This window comes from Cervus canadensis, chromosome 10 (genome assembly GCF_019320065.1).
Source record: "Cervus canadensis isolate Bull #8, Minnesota chromosome 10, ASM1932006v1, whole genome shotgun sequence".
In the NCBI taxonomy this organism is placed as follows: domain Eukaryota; kingdom Metazoa; phylum Chordata; class Mammalia; order Artiodactyla; family Cervidae; genus Cervus; species Cervus canadensis.
Window position 1 is genome coordinate 10,188,119 of NC_057395.1, and position 11,545 is coordinate 10,199,663.

Here is an 11,545-nt window from a genome sequence, read left to right on the forward strand (position 1 = left end):
AATTCCAAGTAAATCCCAATGTGTACTTTTTCATACATTTAACATTCACGTGTTGCATGAAACTGTTATTAATTCTGGTGATTAGCTGTTCGTTGTGGTTTCTAACTTAGGGAATCTCAGCTCTTATATAATGTGTACCTAAATTTATTTATAACATATGAATTCACTACATTAGAGAACATAATGATCCGCCCATTACTGCAGCTAATTACAAGAAGAGCAGAAAACTAATCATAATCATAATCAAGACCTGGACCGCTACTCTTCCTTCTCTACTCAAACTCTGAACCAGCAGATCTTCCTGACAATGATGTTTAATCTCCATGTCCCTCTCCAATTCACTTGGAAGACATATCCCTACTCTTACAGTGGATACTGCCAAGTTCTAGACAGGGCTTACCTCTCTGAATTCCAACTATCTTCCTTGAGATTTAGGGATTTCTGCTGAATGGGTTCCTTACGGGGCAGATTCTGAAAACATTTAAGGTGGAGGCGGATAGGAATCCATTGGAAGGTTTTCATTATTACAGGAAACGGATCCCATGAGGGGCCAGGCATCATTAGGGAATCTCAGGCCAGCTGGCACCCACTACTCTGGGAAGGATGACAGGGAACCTGTGACCTAAGAAAAGGTGCCGCCACAGGACAGAAGTTGCCTTGAGGTTCAGGTCTGGATACAAAGGAGAGAGGGAAGTCTGCTCAAGCCCTGCAGGAGTGTGTGACCCTCTCTGACAGCCTAACATGGTCCCCACTGCCATCTGCTAGCAGGAAAGATGAAGGAGAGCCTCCGCGGCACCTCGACGTGCAGATCTGGGCTCGCACGTGGCTCCACATGAGGTCTCTGAGTGAGGGCAGAGCCAGAGGCCCGGCTGCCTGCACTGGGCGCGGGTGCTGGACAGCAGTGACTGAGCGACACGCACATGCACGACAGCAAAGGTGCCCTCGCTCTGAAGCCGACGTGTGCGTCACCTCAGAGGCTGGGGACCTGGACCCACGGGGGCAGCCTGGGAGCGAAGGTCAATCGTGAGACCACTGCACGATGAGTTTCTTTGTTTTTCCTTTTAAAATGTTTTATTATAGGTCTTTATAGAGCCACATCCAGACTCCAGATCCAGCTGCCAAGCAGACCCCATCAAGCCCAGCTGGAGCAGCAGGGCTGCAGCAGCAGAATCAATGCAAGCAACAGGGTGATGGGAAGAACTATTTTCTCCCCCGCAAGTGACTTGTGGAAGAGGACTGTGTCGTTCATCTTAGGGAATCACAGGGTTCCTGGAAAATTCAAGGGGAAGCATATAGAGAGGCAGGTCCTCAAGGGAACACACAGGATTTGCTGCTAAACTAAACATTTCAAGACCCAAAGAACTAGTGAGAAATATCACAACTGTGACACTGTTCGTACGCCATACCGAGAGGTCACACTTGGAATGAAATGGCTAATGTCAAGCTTTCTAAGGATCAAGGTCTACATGTCCTGAGATAAAGCACCCCAAACCCACAGCCAAGAGTAACTAACTGACCTTTGCTTGGCTTTCAGCGTTTGAGGGGGAACATCTCACCACCCTTCTCCAAACTGCCTGCACCAAACTGGAACTCTCACTGGTCATGTAGCAAGTAACAGTTAAAATTATTTTTGGCTGTAGTTTAGTGAGAACTGGCATTTTAATGTGAACACTTACATATTAAAACCACTAATAACAGCATATTCTTCTGCGGTCCATCCAAAAACATCTTGAGAAAAGATGTCAACACCTTGCTGAAGAAGAAGTCTGACAACATTTTCTGATTCATATTTGACAGCAAGCATGAGGGCTGTTCTGAAACAACAGAGGGATGACTTCAGCCTCAGGAAGCTGAGTCAATTTACTTAAACAGTGAATTTGTTATGCTTTACCAAGTGAACGCCTTGCCCTTCCATGAAGAACTCACCATTTACAGGCTCAAGGGTTCATCTTCGTAAATCACCTCCAAGGCTAAAATGAAGGGGCGGAAAAGAAGCCGCCTGTCCCTCACTATTTCAAAAGTCCCTGATGGGGACTTCCCTGATGGACCAGGGGATAAGACTCCAGGCTCCCAATGCAGGGGGCCCAGGTTCCATCACTGGTCAGGGAACTTGATCCCATATGCTGCAACTAAGAGTTCCCACAACTAGGACCCCATGCAGCCAAAATAAATAAATAAATGATTTTTAAAATAATAAGCAAGTCCTTGATGGACAAGAAATGATGCTCAGGTCACCTATCTGAGGCAGGTGATCATTTAAGGGATGAATTCCCTATTTCCTCCTTAGTCTGATATATTCGGCTTCAAAGTCAGCTAGAGGTTGGGTTAAGGAAAGGCTACTTGCAGGCTTAAATCAAAAATATTGATAATAATGGGAATAAAAATAGTCGTGGTGGCCGTTAATGATGTGGACAAGCATGTGATAGGCACTAAAAATGAAATACTATATATAAAATCTTTCTTACACACAGGCACCTTTGAAAGATGCATTACTATTTGCCTTTCATATCAGGAAACTTATTTGCTGATGATAAATATCCCTAATAGGTAGGAAACCTAGGAATTGAGCCTAGTCTGAATTTAAGCCCATCATTTTTGTCTGTATTGTCCACCTCTGACTTGTCTTTGTTAAAGGAACTGTTTATCCAATCAAAGCTATCTTTCTTCCTTCTACCTGCATTAAACATGAAAATATCAAAATGTACTAAAATGAGAAAGGCTAAAAACTGATGAGCCCACAGGATCTGGTGACAGTGAGTAAGAATCACCTTTTTGTGGCTGTTGTTATTTGGTCACTATGTTGTATCTGACTCTTTTGTAACCTAATAACATCAGCATTTGGAGAAGGCAATGGCAACCCACTCCAGCACTCTTGCCTGGAAAATCCCATGGACGGAGGAGCCTGGCGGGCTACAATACATGGGGTCGCAAAGAGTCGAACACAACTGAGCGACCAACACACACTATGCTTCTTATAAAAATATATACATACAAAGTAGAGGTTAAAGAATTCTTTGAAAAGAATTAAGAAACTCGATACTGTCATGAGGTAAAGTAAAAAGCAGAATCCATATTTCATAAAGCTAATAAAACTAATTTGAAATCCCTCAGCTATTACAAGATTGACCAAACAAACAAACAAAAAACAGGTTGCATATGACATCAGTCAATATTATAAAGGAATTTGAATCCTGCTATACATTCCTGCTATATATTGTTCATGATTCCCAGTCAGAATAATTGATTTTCTACCTAAGTGATGATGTGTTGATCACAAATGAATCCTCTTATCATTTAATCTTGATATTACCATCCTAGAACCACACTAAGGGTTTTAAAAAGAAAAAGAACAAAAAAAAAAGAAAAAGAACAATGGTACCTTTTCATCTTGTCAACTGCATGTATATTTGCTTCTTTCTTTACTAAAAACTCCACCATGTGCCCTCTCCTTTCACGTATTGCAACTAACAGTGGTGTCAGGTCATCCTATAAGACAGGGAAAACCATTTTTAATGTACACGGTTAACCAATTTCTAAGGTGAAATTAAAATCATGCAATAGATTCTCTGAACTTAAAAATAAAAGTCAGAAAGCAAATGAAAGAGAGCCCCCTCCTCCTCATCGCCTTGTGCACCTTCTTTCTCTTTAACATGCTCCTCCTCTGGGCCTTCCCTGGTGGCCCAGTGGCTAAGAGTCAAGCTCCCAATGCAGGGGGTGCCGGTATCATTTAGCTACTGTATCAACTGCGTATTTTAGAAAAAATGCTGAGGCAGAAATATCTAATACTATCTGTAGCATGCATAACCTATCCAAGGATGACCATGAGTAAACTCAAAAGGTTTACAGACATTCCAGTGGGAATATTATTCTCTACATGAACATACAAAGGGAGCAACTTTTTTTTTTTTCCCCAAAAAATCAACTGTGGGAACCCTGTTTTACTGCTTTCTCAGAAATGTCTCCTGGAATTGAATCTTACTCATTCTCTCTTCCTTGCTTGCTCTTTCCACTGCCCTTCCTTAAGTTAGACGTTCTGGCTGACAGGTCAGCACTGGCTGGATGCTAACTGCATGCAGAATGAGTGCCCTCCCCACCTCATCTTCAAAGACCCTTCTTGATGACTCTCATGTGATTACCTACAGACCACCAAGGGGAAGCTTCCAGAACCCTAGAGTTCTGGTGTCTGTCTTGCTTTCCTGCTCTTAGTTAAAGATTGCAACGTAAGATGACCAATAAACACACGCCCAGCATTTTCTCCAGGAGCTGCTCCTCCACGAGTTCTCCCTGCACTGTCTCTTATAACCCGGTGTGTTTGTGAGAGTTATTCATTGCGAAACCACCACAACCAACTTAAAAATTCTAATTTGAAAAATTCAATGTGGTTCTTAAGAGATTTTTTAAAATATGAAATCAAATATAGATTAATTAGACTGTCTTTAAAACCTTCAAATATTTACCAAAATAAACTATCAATGAAAAATTGGAAACTCAAATGCTTATGGACGGAAAGCTGAGGCCCTGAGTAAGTGAAAAAGGCAGGTGAGACGGGTAACCGCGAAAACACATGTCCCACACAGAAGTGCTGTCCTCTGCACGCAGACCAAACAGTAGGATGGGCTCAAGGGGGTCCAGATTTGGTCCTTGGAGAAGTCTGAACTTCTGTATGAGCCACCTAAATTTGAAATGTTGACTCAATGTGTGGAGGTAAACTAAACATATCCAAGGGCCATGTTTGGTCTATGGCCCACTTTTGGTTTTATGTTTGCTGTTTCCAAACAGGTGGGTATAAAGCAAATATTTGTATGTGAAACCTTTCCTTTCTTCAATATCATATGTTTCACAAAAAAAGTGGGTCCCAATATGTAAGAAATACAGGTATTAAGGCTCATAATTCAATTAAACAGAAATTCTTTTAAAAAGACTCATAATTCACAGTCAAGAATGTTTCCACTGCCTGTTGAAACTACAATCTATCTCTAGAATTCTTCTAGATTGTTAATCAAATGGATAATGAGTTTCCAAGCCTGCTGAAAATAAATGCTTAAAACAATTCCCCTCTGGACTGTTACTAACTTCATGGGTTTTAAAGCTCTCGTCTGTTTATGCCAGGGATCAGCAATTCTAACAGACACACTGCAACAGTCTGTCCTGCAGCTGACACCAAAAAAGGCTCACTGAGTTACTATTACTGCACTCAGGAAAACCCTGTTGGTAACAAATATCTGTTGACCTAATGACCTGGATGATAAGAGAAGGTGCAAAATCCTTAAAGGATCAGACTCTACAGATGACTGTGACTTCACCATGAGCAAATCTCTAAAGACTCTTGCAGTGTCACTGAATGATGAGTGGTTGGAAGGAAAAGGAATTATCATGCAATCCCATAGATATTGCCAAAGATACTCCTTTTAATGTCTCAAACACAGGGGCAGAGAAAAAGTCAGGCTAATATTGTTGGGAAGGAGGGAGCTGATGGAAGTAGCTAGCATTGATCAAACTCCAACACCTCTAGAGACTACTTTCTTTTGTGATAGGTGCATTTAGAAATTACATGTATTCATGCCGTAGTTATTCATCAAGGACTAGATCAGAATCTCAAGGGAATAGTTCTAAATACACACGTCCAAGCATTCCTCGATTTACTCAGTCAAAATCTTCAGGGAACAGCCTAGGCTTGTACATTTTTTAAATAAGTCTTCCCAAATAATTGTGGTTCACCAGCAGAATATAGCTGAGAATTAGTGCAGCAACCACTCTGGTCTCATCTCTTACTCACACGGCCAATTCCTTCTCTTACATGAGGGTTTGAATAAAAAAGAAAAGTGTAAGAGGTAAGAGTCATCAAAACTGCAATTTTTAAAATGTTCCTGGGTAAACAGTGGTAGAACAGGGACTAGTAAATCCAAAAGGCAACCTGATCTCATTATTTATAAACCCCTTATTTCCTTCCCATCAAGACATTCTAGATGGGAGAGCAGAGTCTAGACTCTTATCTAAGTGGATGGTTCTGCCAGAATAGGATAATATATCAGTTAATCATTTGTTCTTCTCTCTTAATTCCCACTTAATTGCCACCTGTTCACTACCAGTCTGTTTTGCTCAGAGTCTTCTTAAAACTGGCACCTAGGCAAGTTTACAATTCACTCACGCTCTTTTTCAAAATAACAATTATTATCCCTGAAAACGGAAAAGCACCTCACAGAAATACATCAACTGAAGGGAATAAAAAGCACAAACCAAAATCTCGGGACTTCCATGGTGGTCCCGTGGCTGGGTCTCAGTGCTCCCAGTAAAGAGGGCCTGGGTTCGACCCCTGGTCAGGAGACTAGATCCTACATGCTGAAACTAAGCCCTGCACAGTCAAATAAATAAATATTAAAATAAATAAATCCTCTTCTTGGCATTTCCCAACTGCCACAATTCCAGCCTGACTCGCACTTTTCACTTGCTAGCTCCTTTCCTTTGCTTTTGCCCTCTTAAGACTTGGGCAGTGAGAGAGAAACCGTGCTTATATAAAACATTTTTCATAAAATGGGAATTTGTCAACAGCAGCAAGATTTCTATTATGTTGTAAAATGCTTTTGTTATGTTTGAATTTTAAGACAAAGTCTACTGATGCAAATTTTGCTTTACTGTGTTACTTTAGACTGATTACAAAAAAAAAAACTTAAGTGGGGGAAAATATTTGGAAAATGTTTCACCTTTAAGAAGTGCAGTGTTATCACCAATACCGGCCATAGACACTCAAAGGAACGCTTTACTCTCTAATGCTTGAGAAATATCATGATTTAAGTGAAATCTTAGACAATTTGGTTCCTTCAAAAGACTTCCCTTCAGGGAAGACTGGAGCTTCCAAACACGGAAAACTGAGCCCACCTGTGAGAGTGGGGGCGGTTCCTGGCGGGGCTGCAGAGGCCGGACTTCACAAGCTTCCTGAAGAAAGAGCAGGAGGGGCAGCTCCCCAGGCACAGCTGCGGCCCCGCCGCGCAGCTCCCCGGGGCTGAGCGTGGAGGACCCCGAGGTGCACCTGGTGAACCAAGGGGTCACCAGCACGAGTGAACACCCGTGCTGGGTGTCAAACTTGACGTGACCCGCGTAGCCGGATCTCAGAACCCGGGGTCCTGGAGGGCGCAGGGCTCCGGGCCTGCTGCCTCCCAGGCCCACCTGCACTCACCCAGCTCCCCCTGCTGGGCACTGGGTCTCCTTCCTCCTCTGCCCACCCCCGCAGGCCTTCCTTTTCTGTGAGCTCAGAGCCTACCATCCACTCCCACTCATGCTCTAATGGGAAAACCTTCCTTCTGGGGTAGAAGGGTGGCTGGCAGACAGAGCTCTACCCTTCCTGGGGGCACCGACTTTTTTCACCCCTGTCCCCTGACTCAGGTTTAGAACTGTTTCCATGGTAACAGGGCCTCATGGGCACTATTCAGTTTACCTGTTACCATACTGCTGTTAATAAAACACTTGTAGATTAAAAAAATGCTTCACAAACATTTGGTCAATAAGTTAGCTGACGATACCTTGTTCCTGGCTTCTATACAGGCGTTGTAGGAAAGCAGCTTTGCTGCAAGTGATGAATTCTGGCAAAGGACAGCGTAGTGGAGCGCGGTGTTGCCACAGGCGTCCCTGACGTTCGGGTCGGCGCCGTGCTCCAGCAGGAGAGTCGCGCACTCCTCCTCTTGGCATTCTACGGCCTGTCAGCGTTGTGCCAAGAAACAGAGTGTGAGTTCTAGGAATTCAAAGTAAACAGTCCACAAGCTTCACCAGTTCCCTCTGTTTCAGTGAGATAAATTCATTTTTAGTCTCAATAGTTAAATCACATCCATCTCATGTGGACACGGTTCGCTGCCCCATACCTTCATCAGCGCAGTCCTGTTTTCACTGTCACAGAGGTTAAGCAGGCATTTTCTCTCCAGGAGGAGAGCCACCACCGCTGGATGGCCATTGGCACAGGCCAAGTGGAGGGCAGTCCTACAAAAGCAGGAGCAGTTTTTAGGAAACTACAGTGGTACTGTTTCAAAACAATCGTTCGTTCATGTGATTGAAAACATGCAATAGCATGGTACTCCTATCACTCTAAAACAAATATTTTGTTTTCTTCTGGAGAAAGAGCAGCATATATTAGCTTTAGCTCCTCTTACACAGTATGAAAGAGCAATCTACTTGGATAAATGCACAAGACCTTGAGATTCAGCTCAGCTTGGGTTTGAATTTGACTTTCACTCTGTCACTTATTAGCTGTCACTCAGCCTCTTTGTGCCTCAATTTCCACATCAACAAAATGGAGAGAGAGTAGTCGTTATCTCACAGGACACAGCTGGGATGCTTAAATGAGATCCATGCACAGATAACTGCGATGCTTAAATGAGATCCATGCACAGATAACAGCTGGTAATTGTTAGATTCGAATATCAAAGTTACTACTATTGCTACTGTCTTACAAGGACAACATCTGAATGAAGTCAAAGGATATTACAACTCCTTTGCAGATATGTTTTGAGGATTAGAGACAACATTGTACTCCGATGATTCTAATATGCTCATTTTCTCACATGTTAACGTCTCTGACATTGGAATATAATTTATAATTCACAAGCTTTACAACTGTAAATTGTAGCATTTTTGTTTGTTCATTTCTCGTTTTTCTGTTGGTCTAATTACCATGAGGGGTTTTCGTCTAAGTTTCTTTAGAGATGATGTATGTTACATATTATTATATAATACAGGTCACAACACAGTGATCCCCAACTGTGAATGGCTACACTGCATTTAAACTGACTATAAAATATCAGCTATATTGCCCATGTTGGACAATATATCCTTGTAGCTTGCAGGATTTTAGTTCCCCCACCAGAGATTGAACCCTGGGCCCAGAGCAGTGAGTCTTAACCACTGGACGGACAGGAAATTCCCAAGACTCCCTTGACTTCTGAAAAGGCTGAAAGTTGTCACAGGATACCAATCCTCACAAAAAATTCTAAAATAAATTGAAAGTGACAAATTATTTTCATCTGTGCCACATTCCTATCAGTGCCAGAAAGATAAGCCCTGTCTGCTCATCTGACTTCCCTACAGACAGTTTATTCTACAGAGATTTTTAAATTTGGGGGGTTGCTAAATCAACTTTCAGATTTTTTTTTTTTTTTGGTGCCGAAACCCAGGTAACTCCAGAGTTCTTGCTTTGAAATCATTCTTAGAAAGGTCTCTGGGGTGGGATATATGTATACTCACAACCGATTTATGATGTTGTACAGCAGAAACCAACACAACATGGTAAAGCAATTACCATCTAATTAAAAAAATATTAAGGTTAGTAACCAGTAGAACTAGAAAAAAAAAAAGCTCATTGTCAGCACACAAAAAATGCATCAATAGGAATTTCAGTTTTCTTCTGGTAGTTTTCCCACCCTATGTATTTAAAATGTTTGATCCATACTCCATCTGAAACTTTTTGGTGAGATAAAAAATCTAGTTACTCTCAATAGTTACCAGGTTATTTCTCCACCGTCTACACATAATTTATCTTTTCTAATAGAAACTGTCATCAAGCAAATTTTGATAATCTAAAATGACAAATCTTTGTCTACTATACAAAACTTTCAATTTCATCACAATTAAAGACAGCATGTGTAACCCAAAATCTTTAAAGCCACGATATACTGATTTGGTTTAAATATGGAAAGACCATATATCTTAAGAAAATGTCTTCCTATTCAATGATACAGTCGTCTTTCTACTTCAAAGCTGTCTTCTAAGGGCCTTCAGGAAGGAACATATACACATAAGTGTACACTGATATAAAACGGATATTGCATTGTATCTGAAGAATTTTTAACCCAGAAGTTGACCTGTCATGGGGATTATTTTTCTCTCTCCGCAGTTTTCTAGAATATATAACATTATGGTATAAAAATGTGCACATTAAAAATAAGAGGTCGACAACATAAAAAATCTGTCCACTGCCAATATCCACAATGGACAATCCATGATGAAGTGTTTTCATAAATCACATGAGAAAAACAATGTGAGAGCTAGGGAGTTCCAGCAGATTTCTTGAGGGCTATAGAACTTGAGAGCTCTTACTCATGAGTAGATCATATTAACGCATGCATAACAACAAATGAAGAGGAGGAGGAAGAAGAAGAAAAAAAAGGTGCTATTCATCTTTTATTTCAGTTCTGTGATTACTGACATTCAGTTAAATAACTTTAAAATAACCAGCAAAGTGCTCTATAAGAGGAATTATTAGCAGGTCTGAAACTAACTAAGGCTTTTGCAGCCTATCAAGTCTGTGGGGCGCTGGATCCCACAAAGGTGTCTGTGAGTCTTGGAGGGGAAACTCACAGGAGGGACCCCTGCCAGGCCCTTCCTCCCCGCTTACCTGTCCAGCTTGTCCTTGTCGTTCAGGCCACTCTTCCCGAGCAACAGAACCTGCTGCACTTTGGCTACATCGCCTACACTGGCAGCTTTGTGGATCTCTCCGAGGTCCTTGTCTCGGATGTGGTTCCTGGGCTGGAAGTTGGTTCTATGATGACCTCTGTCTCTCCCCGGGCTGATGGAGGAGTCGAAGGATGGCATGCCCTTCTTACTCCTGAAGCCAAAAATCTTCTTCATCGCAGAGCCTATGGGCTCCAAACACACCAAACCTCCCCCTTGGCTCTTCACAGTCCCCTAAACTCAACACGAGCGCTAGAGGTAAGTCAGCCGTCCTGCCACAACCTCCCAGCTGGGAAGCTCAACGGTTTGGAATCTTTCATCCCAGAATGATCGTTGCTAAGAGACGCCTCTAAACACATTGCCTGTGTGCCACAAGGTCCAGTGTGCATGCGCAAGAACTGGAAGTGCATTTTTTGAAAGAAATAAACAATATCAATAAACTCGTAGCTAAGGTAAGAAGGAAAGAGAGGAAACTGAAATAAACACAGAAAGGAAAGCAACATTACAACAGGTACCTCGGAAGTAAAGAAGCATAATCATAAGGGACTATTATTATTGATGAACAATTGCAAATTGGAAAACCTAGATGAAATAGATAAATTCTGAGAAACAGAAGATAAGACTAAACAAGACTAGACAAGACTAAAGTCCCTGACAAGTCCCTAACAAGAGTAAAACAAGAAAAAATACAAAAATAGAAAAACTCAACAATCCAGTAACAAGTAAGGAGATTCAAATATTAATTAAAAAAAAAAAAGGAAAACTCCCCAAAGTTAAAAGCTTACGGCCAAATGGATTCAAAACTCAATTCTACTAACATTCAAGTAAGAATTAAAAGTAACACTATGCATAAAAACACTTGACAAAATTCAAAATCCATTTATGATTAAAAGAAATTCAATAAAATAGAAATTTCCTCAATACACTAAAGGCCATTTATGAAAAGCATGAAAAGTGAAAGTGATAGTCACTCAGTCGTATCTGACTCTTTGCTATGCCATGGATTATACAGTCCATGGAATTCCCTAGGCCAGAATATTGGAGTGGGTAGCCTTTCCCTTCACCAGGGGACCTTCCCAATCCAGAGATAGAACCTAGGTCTCTAGCAATG

The 11,545-nt window shown here is 41.6% G+C and overlaps 1 protein-coding gene across 39 annotated transcripts in view; it reads right to left on the bottom strand.

Moving 5' to 3' along the window:
- Positions 1-11,186, bottom strand: part of LOC122447855 (ankyrin repeat domain-containing protein 26-like) — a 933,540-nt gene extending 922,354 nt beyond the window's left edge. For 9 of the 39 annotated variants that reach the window (XR_006271426.1, XR_006271433.1, XR_006271432.1 and 6 more), the window contains exons 1-5: positions 10,379-11,186; positions 7,854-7,968; positions 7,518-7,691; positions 3,380-3,486; positions 1,677-1,814 (exon numbers count right to left, since the gene is read on the bottom strand). Coding sequence is in view for 20 of the 39 variants with exons in the window: in XM_043478556.1 (XP_043334491.1) it covers positions 1,677-1,814; positions 3,380-3,486; positions 7,518-7,691; positions 7,854-7,968; positions 10,379-10,611 (767 nt within the window). In the remaining 19 variants the exon portion in view is untranslated. Of the gene's footprint in view, positions 1-1,676; positions 1,815-3,379; positions 4,526-7,517; positions 7,692-7,853; positions 7,969-10,378 lie in introns of those variants that run through there. The other 30 variants (XR_006271428.1, XR_006271430.1, XR_006271427.1 and 27 more) reach the window with 11 other exon arrangements.
- Between the last annotated feature and the right edge of the window lie 359 nt (positions 11,187-11,545).